The 17,081-nt window shown below is 35.8% G+C and overlaps 1 protein-coding gene across 2 annotated transcripts in view; it reads left to right on the top strand.

The window, feature by feature from the left end:
• The first annotated feature begins 157 nt into the window (after nucleotides 1–157).
• Nucleotides 158–17,081, top strand: part of SLC25A12 (solute carrier family 25 member 12) — a 53,441-nt gene continuing 36,517 nt past the window's right edge. The window contains exons 1-4 of one of the 2 annotated variants that reach the window (XM_037398049.1): nucleotides 158–249; nucleotides 743–796; nucleotides 6,211–6,353; nucleotides 11,591–11,706. In XM_037398049.1, coding sequence (XP_037253946.1) covers nucleotides 238–249; nucleotides 743–796; nucleotides 6,211–6,353; nucleotides 11,591–11,706 — 325 coding nt within the window. In that variant the 5' untranslated portion in view covers nucleotides 158–237. Of the gene's footprint in view, nucleotides 250–742; nucleotides 797–5,341; nucleotides 5,474–6,210; nucleotides 6,354–11,590; nucleotides 11,707–17,081 lie in introns of those variants that run through there. The other variant, XM_037398050.1, reaches the window with a different exon arrangement.

The raw sequence follows: 17,081 nt of genomic DNA, 5'->3' as shown, positions 1-17,081 counted from the left end.
CTCCTGCCCCGGGCACCCGCCGAGGCCCCTGCCGGCGGGCTCCGCTTTGCTCCCCTCGCCCCGTGGGACCTGCCGGCGGCAGCCGCGACCGCTGAGGGGAGCCCGGGGCCGCGCCGGGCGGGGCAGGGCAGGGCAGGGCGCTCATTACCACGGCGCTGCGCTGAGGCGGCGGCTGTTGCGGCGGCGCGGCGGGTGGGTAGCGGCGGGCGGCTCCTCCTCCTTCTCGCCGGGCGCAGCATGGCGGTCAAGGTGACTCTCCCCCTCCGTCGCTTGTCGCAGGAGGAAAGGGGCCGACCCGCGGGGCGGCCGGGGAGGAGGCGGGCGGCGGGAGGAGGCAGCCGCTGCTGCGGGAGCCCCGCGGGGGGCCGGGGGAAGTCGCCGGCGGGGGGGGGGGGCGATGCCGGGGCGGCCCCGGGGCAGGGGCAGCGCAGCGCAGCGCAGCCTGCCCTGCCTCCGCCCTCCGGGGTGAGGCGGTGGGGCGCGGGGGCGGCGGGCGTGGGGCGGCCGCGGGGCCGTTACCCGGCGCGCGCGGGCGGTGAGGGCTGGGCCCGCCGGGCGGTAACGGCCGGCGTCGCGCGGGGGGGGCTCTGCAGGCAGCCCCGCGGCTGGCAGCTGCCGGGGGGGGTCCCGCAGTGCGCGGGTGGGGGCCCGGCGCTGCTGCCCTGACGGGCGCACCGGCGGCTCTTATCCGCGCTCTGCCGGTAGCCCGGCTGGCGAGGCGTTAACCTGCCTGTGTTCACAGGTGCAATCAACCAAAAGAGCGGATCCTGCTGAACTACGAAGTATTTTTTTGCAGGTAAAGAGATCTGTCTAATGGTGTTCGGTTCAAGGGCTTTTATTTTTTGCCCTTTCAGCGGTTTGCCACCGCATCGCACTCAGGTTGTGCCTGTGGGACACTTAAAAGTTCACTTTGTAGGCGCAGCGCGTCAGGCGCTGAGGAGAGACTGCTCCTGACACCAGTCACGATTAACTGTTTCCAAATGATAATCCTAAATAATCTTATGAAGTGTGCTCCAGTTTCCTATAAAGCAAATAGCTAAAGCCATAACTAAGTACTAGTTATTTTTTTAAACACGCTTTTGAAAGATTCTAAAAAATTCTTCCATGGCTGCTACGTTTTGCCCTCAGGGTTTATCTGTGTTGCTCTTCCAAACAGATTGACGACTGCCAATGTTTTTAGAATTTAAAATTGATTTCTTAAGATTGATTGATTTCATAATACTATCACTTGCAGGGCCTTAGAATTAACATTTAAATAACACCATGAAGCTTTCTTCACTCCCCTTAAGTTACAGTGAAGCACAATGTGAAAGGAAAATTCAGTCAGTCCTAAAACTTCAATAATGAAGGTTTGATTCCAGCAGATGGAATAAGAACAACTATTGTTTTACATCCATAGTTGGGCCACTGGTATTTCCAGAATCACTAAAATACCTTTTTTCTTTTCCCTTTATGTTGAATATTACACAGTATATTCAAGAAGCTTTCCTCCATGAAAAGGGAAAGAATATAAAATCAAGTATTAGAGCTAATACTGTAAATAATAAAATCAATTACTTAATCTTTGACTTCTATCGTTTGGTCTTACTGTATTACCTAACAGTTTCCGCATATGATAAGTAGACAGAAGAGACCTTTTTACCTGAGAGAGAGAAATTATATCCCAGCTATAGTTCTGGCAGATTTTTGCTTTTGCCTACTGGGTTACACTGGTAATGTTGCAGGAGTCTGAAAACTTAGAATGTTGGAATCAAACGGTGAAAGCTCAGCGTTTAGTTTCTAGTAAAAAACCTATCACAGGTTCATTTATTGTTGATAGATCATTTAGCTTTTGTAAATAAGGAATACAGTACAGTATATAAATAAGCAACATGAAAATACAATTCAAAAAATATCAATACAGTATAAAAATGTGTGGTTCTACAACATCACACAGCTCTTTTCCAACTTGTAAGATAGTTTTGGATATCTGGTTGCAAAAAAGGGAAATATGGTTTCTATTCAACTTGGAAATGTGGAATTTTTTTGATTCTTGACTTGAGTCAGTAGGAGTGCTTGCTTCTGGAAATAAGTAATGGTTTGAAGTCCTTGATTTTGGTCATACAGGGAAAAGTGGAGAGGAAGAACGTTGTACAATTGCATCTTGAAATTGTCTCTCTGACAGTACATGTTTTGTTGACCTAAAAAGCAGACAGTGGATTTTGGTCTTTTCCATGTCTTATCTTGCAGTCTTCAAAGAAACATGCAAAGTAAGTTGTGGATTGTTTTGTGCTCTGAGGAATGAAAAATACAAAAGCTCTCCTGTCTCCCCTTGAGTATCTGAGATTTGCAGTAAATGACCAGAAACAACACATATACCTCTGGCATAGAAAGGAAGTTTGTATTTCTGTTGGATTAGATTTGTTTATAATTGAGTTTGAAATTGTGGTTTTTGTTTGATAGGTAGCAAGCAAACTTAGTTGCAAACTCAAAATCAGAATAGAGCCCACGCTTTCCAAGACTAAGTTGTAGAAAGTCTTATGAAATATTACTAGTGTTGCGCACATCAGGGGTCAGCTATGTTGTGCTCTTTGCTGAGAGTGCCGGCCTGTTCTATGAGCTTCAGCTAAAGGTCGTGCATTCCTTCCTAAATTTGGCTTCCCTTGGAAATGGTTTGAAGGGAAGATGTGAACTCTAGGCCTCTTCGTCATCCACCTTATTGATAGAAAGCGTACTTAAATTTCCTTCTGTTCATGCTTACCCTCTAATGTGATATGTGCCCCTCTGTCCATCCAGTTTATGTTGTATCTTAATGGCTGCTTGATATATACCTTTCTCTTAGAATTTCTGAGGCTTGCTATATATTTCTTTTTATTATTTTAAACTGTTAAAAATCTTAAGTTAGACTTGTATTAAAAGGATGTGCTATTCTTTCTATGTAGTCCTGTAACTGAAATGCAGACACTGAAATGTCATGTTTGTGCACCGTCAAATAAGTTACCTTTCTGGTGTTGCTAACCACTGATTTCAATAACAACCATAAAAGAACAAAACAAAAATTCACGGAAGGATAAAAGAGTTATGTATAACAATAGTTACCAGATTTCGTAGTGAGCCTTCATTCTTTTTTCTCAGGCAAGGCCCAGTCAGCCCTTGGGGGATATAGTTGAATTACTCCCTGCCTGCTGAATGCAAGTGGAACCTGTTCCAGCAAGGTGGAGAAAGAAACAAAATCAAATTTGCAATTTTAATACAGGAAACTTCCCCCCTGACCACCCCCCAACATCCTGAATCTCTTGCTCATAGCTTAGCCTAACAACAAAAAAAAAAGCTAAGAGTACCTGTAGATATCTTTTGTTTTGGAACTTATTTCTCCTCTGCCCAGGTAAAATCATTGGGATAGAAAACCCCTTTAAATTGAAAATGAGCCAATTTTTCAAGGAAAGGATTGTTTTTGAAAGTGTGATGATACCTAGCACTATATTGCACGACTAGAGTTCCTGTGTGTTCATGTTACGTGATGATGTTTACGAAAAAATCTCATGCAAATTCATCAAGTGCTTACCTGAGATAGTCTATAAATGTATAGTAGGAATTTTGTATTATAAATATAATTCAAGAGTGAGGGAAATAAATATTTAATTGATGTCATGTTTTATGTGCAAATTAAAATATAGTTTACAATTGCCTATTCTGTGCTAAAAGATTCTTGACCTAAGTTGTATGGTGAAAAGATAACTTGAGGACAAATGTAAATACATGCCTGGCTACTTTGTCAGGCCTTAATTTATTGGCTTGCTGCCAAGCTCTTTCAAAATACCATGACCTTCTCATATGGAGCTCAATGTATCTGTCAGTTAATTATTTTTGTCTCAATTTTTTTAAACAAAACTTTCCACACAGTTTTTATTGTAAAACAGTTCACTATTTGTAATGAACTCTGATAAATTGGTGTCTGAAGAAAAAAAAGATGATGATTTTTAGATCTTGGCTGTCCTTGATATGCACTCTGCTGTCATACAGTTGAATTCTGTTATTCTTGAAGATATGCTCTGTATTACTCTGCATGTTTGATGGTCCTTCGTACATAAAACTTTCTTTGGATTGCATGTCTTGCAGCAGAATTGTGCTTCATAATGCATTTTTTTAGTCACATCTGTATATGACTGAGAAGAGAACCTTTCTGAGTTGATTCAGTGAAGTCAGTTTCGTTATATTGTCATGTCAGCAGCAGTGCTGAGTCAAAGGATTACTGTCCATTCCTTCCTATTTTTGTGGAAATAATCTATTTTGATTCTGCATTAGTTCAGTAATGTGGTTTACAGTGCAGCCTTGCAAACAGCTGTCATCGCAGCTACAGAGTGGAAGCAGGATAGGTGGTGTGAGGGGCTGGTATTGTGGAAGAGGTAGGTGAGAAGCTTAGGCAGGCGTTGATGCTGATGCAAGCTTCTTTACGCTGAAATAGTGTTGTGACTGTATCGGTTGGGTCGCATACAGCTGAAACAGGCATGCGACATTGTAAATAATCCCCTTTATCATAATGGCATCAACAGGTATTATGTGTTGTTATGACTTAATTGTTGATATTCTGATTCCTGTGGGTCCCTGGCAGAGTAAGGGCCCATTTTGTTACTCTTTCACATAAGGCTGTGTCAACTTAATCAAGGTACTGCTGTATATAGAGGAAAAGTTACAAATCACAGATAAGGCCATTAATTGAACTTTATTCACTAGCGTAGATGTTGCACTATAGGTCTTGGGGGGCATTACCATTAATTTTTCTGCAGAGAATGCTTATATAGTCATCTGTGAATGACTAGAACCTGGAAAGGTGAATTATGTTTTTACAAATTAATTAAAAACCATTACTTCCATTGCAAATCAAAATTCTAATGGAACAACTGTGTAGTTTTTAAACTTTCTCAGTAGAAAGGCAATTCTATGTATATATTTGAAGGTCTGCATCTAGATCATTGTGTGTATGAGTAGACATTACAGTAGAGAGTGAATAGAAGAGGTGGATTGTAAACAAATAAGCTTGCTTACAGGTTTTGTGGGCAAATATGCTGAGAAAAACCTCAACTGTCAAACCAAATTGGGTCACAGTTGTTTAGGAAACTAGAAATCTTTTTCAAGCTACTTTTCAGTGTTCCAGGATGCAAACATAATTTAACTTTGTAATCTGAAAACTTAGGTTTTATTTCTAAGATTGCTCTCATATTATAAATAAACCACAAGAATTTTTTCCTTCAACTACATTGCCATCTTGAAACATGATCTGAGGTATATGAACTTCTATAATACATTTGCCTTTTATTCATCACTTGTGATGCTTTCTACTCCTGTCTCCACATGTTCTTAGTTCAAGATTGGTATTACCCAGTGTAACTGGACAGCTGAGGAATTTACTTTATGCTAAGAAGTTCACTTTAAATTAAAAGTTGACCTATAGATAAGAACCAGCAATTAATTATTTGAAACAGAAAAGCAGTCGGTAAGAATACTGATACAGACATGTGGCAGTTGTCTTGGTATACAAGTAATAAAGATGTACTTGGTTTTTTATTTTTAGTTAGTTTTATTAATATCTAAATTCTATAATTTAAAATTTCCTTGTGATTTTTATTTGAAAATGTGTTGTTAATGAAATTAAAACTCAAAATAAAATCAAAACAATTCCATTTATTCAAATCCTTTTTGTCTGTGTTTGTGAATTTTTACTTAAATGAAAGATGCCATTCGTTTCAGGATAAAAATGAATTTGAAAATGTATTTCTCACAAAAAGAGAAAAGAAATAATATATATTTTCTAAACTAATTAAAATAGTGATCGGGAACAATTCAAAAGATATCTGCTACTAGAAATGTAAGAAAATTTATGTGCTGTGTTTTCACAGTGTAGCTGCAAATGGAAAGCTACAGCAGGGCTGTGATTTTTATAAATTTATGCAATTACCTGACAGTTTCTGAAAATGTGTAATTGTCTTTTTATTAGAAGATATTGGCCATTATATGAACACATCTATTCTACAGGAATAATCTGATTGTTGGTGATATGCAACTAGTGTAGTAACGCTATTAGTTTAATCAAGCCCTTTAATTTCAGAGCAGACAGTTGTGCACTGTTTTAAGCGATACTCAGTAAAGATACTAGTTTGGTAATCACTGGTAATTAACATCTAAATGGATTCATTTTTGTTTGTGTGGTTTTGTTTTTTATTTTTACTCTAGTATGCCAGTGTTGAGAAAGATGGTGAGCGTTACATGACCCCAGAAGATTTTGTGCAAAAATACCTAGGACTTTATACAGATCCGCATTACAATCCTAAAACAGTGCAGCTGTTGGCCGGAGTGGCAGATCAAACTAAGGATGGGTGAGAATTTCGCTTTCCATTAGAAGCTTGTAATGCATTGGTAAATATGTGAACGAATGAGTTTGATAATTTCATCTTCTAAAATACATTATTGATTTTATTACACTTTAAGCTTAGTTAGACGTTAAGTTTTTTCTCAAGTACAGTAGACTATAAATCTGTGGAAATTGGGGGGAAAATATGATGTTTAACGTGCACTTTTAAAGTTTTAATGGAGTTTTAACAATTACTACAAAGGAATTACTGCGGCAGAGGAAGTTGAATGGCAAATGTTTGACGTATGATTGCCTTGGAAAAGTTCTTTTCTGTATGCTCACATCCATGATTAGATACTATATAGAGTCCTTTGTACCTGTAAAAAAATGTGGAAATATGGAAGATCTTTTTTATTTCTATAGTGTGCAATTCAAATTAAACCATTGAGGTCTTTTTTAGAGTGCTAGCTATTAGGAAAGAGGTATAATGACTCTATGAATGAAGATGTTTGCCTAATCTAGATGAGGTCACACCACATAACTTCTCCAACTTTGTTTACAGATGATACTACTTGCTTTTAGACAGTTCTCTGATACTGATCTACAAAATGTCCCCTCTGCTGAGGTAGTACCCTCAAACTCAGTTGTCTTCAAAGGAGCCTTTTCTCTTGCTGTATGTAGGCTTCTAGGTTTGGCCTTGGATTGCAGTAGGAAGTGTGGACATTGTTCAAGTAAAGTGAGAAGGTTAAGATGGATTAGAGAACAGCTCAAGAATGCAGAAGGGAGTGGGTATTCTGTAGAGAAGAGAGAAAGTTGCTGTTAAAACAGTATACAATATGTTTGCAAATACATAGATGTAACTTATTTTAAATTGAAAGCCCCTGAACTTCCCTGGATTTGTGAGTCTATATCTGACCTTTGGCATAATTTAAATGTTTTTGTTTTCCTATGTTCTGCTTTAGAATATTTTATTAGTTTGCATGTTATCCTGAGCAGCTTGCACAGTATCTGTGCTTTACAAATGAAATTGTATGTGCTGTATACATTTTACACTATATGACAAATGTAGGATCTCCTGTTTACTGTGATGTTACCTGGTTATATTTTTTATAAAGCTGCAGCATTTTGATAATACATTTGATACATACATACATTTCATAAATCCAAGTAACCTGTCCCTCTGCAATACATGGCTGCAGTTTTTTGCACTGATTATTATAATTATCAATATTATGACCATTATCAATATTATCAATTGAAAAGGCTATTTTGTACGTATCTGTTGAAATAAGAGTCTAATTGATGACTCGTAAACCAACATGTTGAGTATCTTGTTTCTCTGAAAGCTGTTGGTTATCTTTTACAGTGTGCATTTCTTCAGAAAATGTCTTAAAAGGATCTTTCTTATAGTAAGAAATCAATAATTTGTTTTATTGCTACAACAGAACTTGACATTGAAGCATCAATTTTTTATTGCTTTCCCTGTGAATATAAGTTTGGTGTGTTTTTTTTTTTTTGGTTGTGTTTATTTTTGTTTCAAATCTGGGTGATATTTGAAGTGAGAAAATCAAATATGGGTAAGTGTGCTTTATCTATGGCAACAATGGTAATGGGAATTATTACCATATGGTCTGCAATGCGAAATGTTTGTCTGTCTGAAGTCTGAAACTTTATTTCCCTAAATGTTTTAATCTATATTTATCTCTAATCTGTATTTCATGTGAAAATTTGTTATACACCCATCATCATCATCTTCATTAATTTATTTACTTTTATGTTTGCATTCTTGCATTTGTAGTGAGCTGTAATATATCAAAATTCAGACTTTAATAACTATATAATCTATACAGAGAGTTTAATCTGTAGCATGAATAATTATTGTAGTCTTCAACTGAATTCCAGAATGCATTACATCTTTCCAAGCACTTAAAGTTACTTTATGAAGTCCAAGGAAGTATCAGTAGTCCTATTCCATGCATACATTTGTAAATTAAATGACAGCCCAGCACACAGCAAGTCATTGAGAAGTGTTGGGTTCTGTTACAAAATTTAATTCCTGTATCTGCTATCATATTCTCTTAGCCTTGCTTGCCCTTCAAATAAATACTCAAAGTGTCCTTGGTAACTTTTCTTTGTGAATATTTTAAAAACTCATTTAGATTTCAGTTTGGCACTTTAAAAAAAAAAAAGCACACATTTTGGAACTGGCTGTCTTTACACATATGTTTAAAAAATGTTTTTGTACTTTTTTTCTGATAGTAACTTGATCCTTAGTTAACTGTTCAGTACTGTTGCCTTCTCCCATTACTACAGTACAAGACTGGTTTGCTCTAGTGGAAGTCTGTAAGGTAATTCTTAAAACAGACAACTGTTCACTTTTCAAGCGTTTATTCCTCATTGTTACAAATGCATGTTCTGAGAAATTCATGTGATGATCCTTAAATTAGAAATTGGCCTAAACTGCCTTTTTGCTATCTGTTTAATACAATGGGATTTCACTGATGGTCTAAGCATTCCTATGTCTTCAGACTGCAGGCAGTAGTTTTGAAGTTAGGATAAATATCCTCTCTGAATAATGTACTTAAATATATATATATGTGTCAAAACCAGCTTCCCAATTATATAAGTCACTTAACATTAGTAGGTACTGCGATTATAGAAATAAGGATTTTTCTTCTTCCTTCAAAATTTCACAGTACTCCTTCAGAATTCTTAATTTTTAATTGCTTGTTTCCGGGTACTCTTTGTATCAGCTTATCATTCTTAAAATTTGGAAATTGTTCTTAAACTAAGTCCTGAGGAAATAGTTGGTGTTTCACATAATGGAGAGTCACAACAGAGCTATACGTAACATCTAAAAGCTATGTTATGTGGGGGGAAAAAAAAGAGCAAAGAATTGTAGTAGGAAAAAAGGGAAGCTAGAGGAGAATTGTGGCATACTTTGTGTGCTTGCTTGTGAAGGGTAATGGTACACAAGACATAACAGGAAAGGAATTTTTTTAAAATGTTACAGATAAAATGAAGGGTGAGTGTTTTGCTATTGTTACGGACTCTGATGCAGTGGGTTCGCTGAATGGTACTTGAGTAGCGATTGGGTGGGAAGCTCCATCATTCTGTTTAATCCAGCTCCTGTTATCTCTGCCCTAACAGATAATGGAGGATTGCAGGGGATATCCCTGCTCTTAGGCATTGCGAGTTGAATATATGGAAAGGAAATTGAATGTGTCTATCTCCTTTTGCTGTAGGCACTGTTAAAGTGAGACGTCTGAAGACGGCTTCTTTCAGGTTCAGGCTTCTATGAATGCATTCTGCAGAGATCGTCACTTTATTCTGTCAGTTATAAAGCTTCCTGGTTAGGAATTAATTTGTATTCCAGGTTTACGCTTGTATGTGAGATGTATTTTGAAATGACAGTATTTACAATTATTTTAAAGGATATTCTGTTTCTCTGATACTAAACCAAGATCATCCTTTGAATGAAATTGACTTTTACATCTGAAGAACCATTCTCGCATCTCTGCTTTTTGTGGCTGACATGTGACAAATTAATATCATAATTCTGTATTTGCCACCTCTGAATTCCTTTCAAAATCACTACATTTTTTCTGTATTTTCTATATAATACATCTATGCAAGAATGTTAACAGATATAACCTTGTTTAAAGTATCTCAGTTCTGCTTTATGTATCCTTTGACAGAGAACGACTAGATAAGCTAATGAATAGTGTGGCTTGATGTTTTTTTCTGTAGGGAACAAAATTTATACTTGATTCTTTAGCAATAAGCAGTATATGTGTGAAGTGATCACTATGAGCTAATGATCTCCTATGAAGAGTACTAAATTCAGATCAATGATGTACAATTTCTAGGAAAATGCACCATCTATAGTGATAATTCTGTTTTAGCAGCATCTACTGGAATAAGGTGTTTTTTTTAATTTAAAAAAATCATTAAAATTCTTAATTTCCATTGATAATTTATTTGATGCTAAAATAGATATCCCATCATTTACTTCGATAAACTGAGCTCAAGAACTTGTAACTGGATGGAATATTCTAAGTCATCAAGCTAAGTCCTTTATTTTTACAAGGATGAAAACACACAGTAGTTTTAATAAACCAAATTTGCTGTTAAAACTAAGGCTTTTTCTTGCAGTATTCTGGAAAGGCCACAGTGTGTGCCTGCTCTAATTACTTTGATGGATGTGTGATTTTATTCTTGACCCAACATTACTCTTTATCTTCTGACTTAGGGTTTATCTTTCTGTAGCTGTTCTTATGTACAGTATTGGGATCCCTTCTGGATGTTTTTTTTTGTTAGTCAGAATTAGCTGAATTTCTCTAGAAAAGTTATTTATGATTATCCTAATAAGTTACCTGTGCATACATTCAAGTCTAAGTTTATGTGTTGAACACAAGGACTTCGATTTCTGTGCAGCATTCCAGAGATGATGTGGCAACTGTATGTGGGAATATCGCTGCTTCCTTATCTTGCACGGAGGCAGCTTTCCTAACGTATCACAAGTTGCATTTTTCTCTACGGTGACTGTCTTGCATACACAGCTCAGAATCTTGTGATCTACTGTTACACTTAAATCCTTGCCTGCCTTGGTCATGTCTAACTGTCCTTATGTCCAGATGTTCTTACAGTTTCTTTCTTTCCTTCTTTCTTGTCAAGTACATGACTGTGTGGTTCATGTTATATTTGAAGTGTAATATTTTTTCTGTATATGTAGTTAAGTGTAACTTTTTCTGAACCTGTTGATTTTTAATGAATGTTATGCAATGTATGTATTTTCTTAAAACAATGTATAGTATTTTCCTATACTTGCATTAAACTATCTTTTCTTTCTCAGTAGAAATATATACATAAATTAGTAATATAATGACAGCCCTGTAAATTTCATGTTGGTAGAATTTTTGTGGGTTTTTTATGTCTTAATTTTTAAGTACTGTCTGCTTACATTTATAATTACAAGGTAATGAATTGTGTATATTCACTGAGAATTTATTATATTTTGTCGTTGATGGATATGAAGAATTCAATTCTTTTATAGAGGAAGAAACTAGATTGCATAAAGGTTAAGCACTTAAATGTAACAAATACTTTTTCAGTTTCTAGTGTAGTGTCTTAACATTTTTATATTGGAATTTTATTTTAATAGTTGGATCATACAATTTTCTAGAGTATCAAACACAAAATACTATTGGTATTGTGAGTAATTTTTTGAAATCTTTATAACTTCTGTATTTTCCTTTGTAGGTTGATTTCCTATCAAGAGTTTTTGGCATTTGAATCTGTTTTGTGTACTCCAGATGCAATATTCATTGTTGCTTTTCAGTTATTTGACAAGAGTGGCAATGGAGAAGTAACATTTGGTAAGAATATCTAAAGAAAAACAGTTTAAGAAAGTAATTATAACAGCATAAATCATAATAATGGTTCATCACCATTGGTGCATAGAAATGCATATTGTGCGGTATTCTACTGATTTCCTAAGAGTTTGCAGTAGACCTTTTTTTTTTTTCTTTCACGTGATACAAACTTAAGAAATACACAGAAACAAAATATATTTTGTTTGTCTTCTTGAATCAAAATTTTTCGTGTTCCTCAAGTAGTTAATACACTGCTGTTTTATTCATTGTCATCCTAAGTAAAATTCTGTGTCATGGGCTTTGCACTCCTTCAGTGATAAAGGTTTTTTAAAATGTATTCTGAACCTCCACATATCTTTGAAGAATTATCATTAGATACAGTAGGAGCTCAATACAGAAATGAAGGAGGTCTAATCTTTGGAACTCATAGTTTAGTGTTCCTTTTCTTGAGGAGCAAATCTTACTTTAATGTTACGAGTATAACTTCTAACTAGATCATATATTTGAAAAATCAGAAAGAAAATATGGCCTTTGAGATTTTTAATTTTTTTTCCCCCTAAACACATAAGTCAGTAATTGGACAAAATTTTTTAGGCTAACTATATTGCTTTATGATGTTGCTAGGTAACTGTTATTAACATGGCAGTTTAAGGAGGACTAGGTTTTATTTTTGAAACTTCATATGTTTATGAAAATTAGATTAATCAATGCTAAGAATTTTAATAAAATGGAATGAGAACTAAATGTTATTTTTATCCAAAAGAATAAAGCTCTCAATAAAGAAAATACAAAATATGCTTGGATTTGTAACCACTTGCTGTTTGTACTATTTCATTCTTATGAAAATTGTTGCAACTTACTGAAAAAAATGCAAGGGTCTTTGTATGGAAACAAACTGCTTGACTTACGATATGTGTTAAATTACATCGTTAACTGAAGGGTCAAATACTAAGCAATTTGGATACACAACATCTTGAAAAGAAAATCTTTTAGAACTTAAGTAAAGGTGAAGTCAGTAAATGCAGTCATTAGGAAGCTGACAAACTACTACAACCAGTGTTACCATGTTAATGATGGTATATTTAATAATCGTGCAGAACAGGGATGTGCACTTTGTAGCTCTCATGAACACACTTGAAATAGCTGGTTCCATAAATGAACAAGAAGTAATTTCAGATTGTGTAAGGTTCCTCAGTCAGACTAAGAATTGTTATTTTTATGAGCACATCATTAAAGGCTAAAAGAACAACAAAACCAAGATAAATGGTAAACCAGAAAATGGCATGACTTGTTCAATATTTTTCTCACTGATTTTTTTTTTTTTTTAATAAGGCTGATAAATCTTGAGTAGGGAAATCTTTAGGGAATTTAAAATTTACTATTGGTTTCTTGTTTTTACAAAGTTAATTATATTGCGATTATTACTATATTTAATACTATGTTGTAACATATCAGTGGTACATATTTTTATGGTACAGTTCCCATGTTTACTGCTGTTATTTTGCTTTTTTTGCTGTTGCTGTTCTTTGTAACATGGGCTACTTATTTTTATTTCATAGGCATATAAAAATTAATGCACATGGAAAAAAATGTGAATGATAATATATGACATTTTCAGAATTTGGTAACTTTGCAGTCAATTTTCAGGTCAGTCTTGTGGCCTATAGAGGCTGTTTTATAAATGAGTTGTGCACTTTTTCATTTTTGCACCACATAAACAGAAAGACACGGAGTTGAGCTTCAGGTAAAAACAGGAGAGTATATAAAATCAGGTCTTAAAGTTTGACGTTTTAATGAATTATTAGAAATATACTGAATTGGAATAAGTTTAGCCAGTTGGTGTGAGAATTGCTGTCGGACAAGTGTGATGTATCCAGTCTGCAGATAAACCATGTTGGTCATGGGAGCAACCACAAGTAAAGATTTTCCAACTAAGATGCAATGCTATGGGGATGTGATTGTGTTGATTCCAAAGCTAACTCAAGCTAGTAAGTCTTGCCAGAAATGACACTGATTTACTGAGGTTTTTCTGCACTGTGCATCTGGAGCGAGGGGTGGAGGGACTGGAGAGTGGAACACAGAATCAACTTGGGTCTGTCACGCCAGTAACTTAAATCTATCACTGGCATTGCTGGATGTGAGATAATGTCTCGAAATCATTTGGGCATGACTGTATAGTATTTTCAAGAAATTCCCCGATCTACTCAAATCTTCAGTTATCTGGAGAAAGTTAAATGTACCTGTTGGTTTTTTTTTTTTATAGCTGGCTCTGCATTTGAAATCAAGTTGCTTCACTCAGGTTCACATCTCCTTTTTAGGATTTATTTTTATATTATATTTATATTTATGGACTTGGACCATACTTGAGCACTTACAGTCCTTGTAGTCCTCTTGAACCTCAGTCTGCCACTTGTCTCTTAAAAAATTTTAACTTCAATGCAGAAAGTAATTAAATTGTGTTACAGAAGAACTTAAGTCTTGTGAGTTGAGAAATGGAAGGGGAGGGAGAAAGATTTTATGATTCTTTAGAAACTATTTGGTAGAAATACTTGTCAGCTATGCTATTCTAAGCAATGTCTTTGTGCAGTATCTTATATTAATCGGGATTGTTGAAATGGGAAGCCTTCTGTCACTTTAATGTCATCTACTTTCTTACTGCTTTGGGCCATTTTTCCAGTTTTAGACATCCAGAAATCCAGTATGAATGACTGCCATAAATGTGCAGATAGCATGTCCATTGCAAGAACATCACATTGGTCCTACTTTGTATGAGCAAACTGTACAGTGTGCTCTGTACTCTTTTACATGTTTCAGCTGCACTGGACTTGCTGTCAGCTTGGTGAATAAAATTACTATTTTAATAACCCATTGGTACAAGTGACAGTGTAGTTTAAATGACTTTTTAATCATGGATAGATAGAAAAAAAGCATTTATTTTCCTGAATCAAATGCTTGTATGTCTTCCTAAATGATTTCTAGGTGACTTTTATGGGAGATGTGTTGCTGGTGAGCCATAAAATATTTGAAAGGTAACAGCAAAAGCTGATAAAGAAAAGTGATTTTTCTTTTTCCATGCATTGTCTTGTTACGGGTTGCTATCTGTAGCCAGAGAAGACTGACAACCACTTTGCTTTTTATGATCGTGGGATGTGACTAAGCTACTTAACATGAGTGAAATTTAAAAAACACTCAATAAAATTAATGCTGTTGTACTAAGGAAACTTCTTTTTATTGATAGTCTTTTGACCTGAATTCAGGTTAAAGCAAACCTGAATATTAAATCTGCTCATGATATTTGATTTGCTTTGATGTTGAAGCAGATAATCCTTACTGTAGTTAAAAGGTGAAGTCTGCGACTATGACTGAAACATCTCTTAAAAATAGGTTGTCTAGCTCGAAGTAAAATGACTCTTTGTAATTTATCACTTTGGTGAACCGTACAATGATCTGGACTGTATCACTTCTAATTGGAATGTACCATTTCAAGGCTTTTTCCAGTTGTTCTTTGTAGAGTTACCACAGAGAAGACCATTCTCTGGTAAACTGGAGAATTTCAGAGACACTTTTTTAGTTAAATACCCATGCTGGTATGGATAGAAAGATAGAGCTAGTACAATGAGATTTTGAAAATTTTAATGCCTTCATGTTTGTGATTCTCTATTGAGAATTTTTACATTATTTTTGAGATAATTGGAAAATATTTATGGAACTGAATATAAAGCTTTTAAAAACATCTTGCAGCTCAATCTAATTAAAAGTATGCTTGAGAATGCAAAATGCATAATGGCCTCTTCTTTAAAAGCACTGGGGGGAGTAAGGAAATTGGATTCCTAGTAATGCAACGATGTGAAAATTACCATGATATTGGTGAACTGAAATAATAAACATGAATGTAATGGTTTCAGAAACTGAGTATACAGTGATACTGAAATCTTTTCCATCTATTTTCTTAAACAAATTTTAATCTGGGATAAAAAGTTTCCCTTAATCAGGACGTAGAGTTTGAGAATACTGGAAGAAGGTGAGTGAGAACAAGAAAAAGGAGTTGAATATATGTTGTTATAGTTCTTTGCTTTTTGAGTATTCTTTTTCAGGAAACACAGATCACTCCTAGTACTCGCTTGTCCACCATTTCCAAAAGAGCAATTGGATTGAAAATGCTGGGATTTGGATTTAATCTTAAATATTGTTTGCAACCATAAAGGCTGGAAACCTTTTAAAAAGTAAACAGAAAAAACTAATGATCACATGGTTACAGATCTGAGGATATAAGAAAAACATTTTTTAAGTCAAGTGTGCTGTAAACTAGAACTGCTATTTTTCTTGGCCTTGTGGTAGCCATATGTTAGTTGCCTGTTTTCCAGATGTCTTTTGCTTAACACATGCAGATAATGTAGGAAACATCACTGTATGTTGTGACTTTCTTTTGTTGTTAGTTTTTTGTTTCTTTCTTTCCTGTTACAGGATTCTTTCAGGTTTAAACCACAGTTTTGAGCACTTGCGAGCAGTGGAGGATGGGAGCCCCTCCTTATTTTTTGTAATAATATAGTACTAAGTTCAAAGCTGCAGTTCAGCAAGAGGGAACAGAAAAGGAGAAGTCCACGTTAAAATTATATATATTGACAATTTGTCATTATGCCTGTCACTAATCTTAACCTTGAACTGAATCACTAATCCTTTTAAAAGAAGAGTAGAAATACAATGTAACTATTTTTAATTTAGCTTTCTCACTTTTCCTGCCACTTGCCATTTTGCTCTCACATCAAAGTAATTACTGCATTATTTACATTTGGATCACTCTTAATATACCTCTGTTGCACCAGGTGCTACAAAAAAAAGTCTTTTTGCCTTTGACTGTGATTTTTCATTTTATGCTTGAAAGTAAAAACATGTAAAATTTGCTGTTAGCAGAGATAATGAAAAGTAGCAACACAGAATATGTTAAAATTCATTATGTACATTAAGGCTGAACACGTACAAATGGGACTGTAGAAGACTAAGTAGACATTAAAACAACCTTGTTAAACAACAAATCTTTAGCATATTTATACTGCTACTTAAAACTATCATGTTTATATTTTTGTGTCTCTAACAAGCATGATTGACATTCCATCACTGGTGAGAGGGAATGGCAGGCTGCTAACAGGTTGATGGCACTAGAGTTGGGTGAGATTTCTACTCGGCTTCCTGGGGAGCTGTTAAGTCACAATAAAGAATAGGTACTTCCTCAAGGCTTCCCTGGGGTACTGAGTTCATCCCCACCATGGGCCATAACAAGACATCATAGTGTTTATAACTTGAAATATTCTCCTTGTATGAAATTCAGTATTTCAAACTTTGTTTTTCTTGTATCGTTTTTCTGAGCCCGATAGGTAACG

This window comes from Falco rusticolus, chromosome 8 (genome assembly GCF_015220075.1).
Source record: "Falco rusticolus isolate bFalRus1 chromosome 8, bFalRus1.pri, whole genome shotgun sequence".
NCBI classification, from domain to species: Eukaryota; Metazoa; Chordata; class Aves; order Falconiformes; family Falconidae; genus Falco; species Falco rusticolus.
The sequence above is the reverse complement of the archived record's forward strand: the minus strand, read 5'-3'. Positions and strand labels throughout refer to the sequence as shown.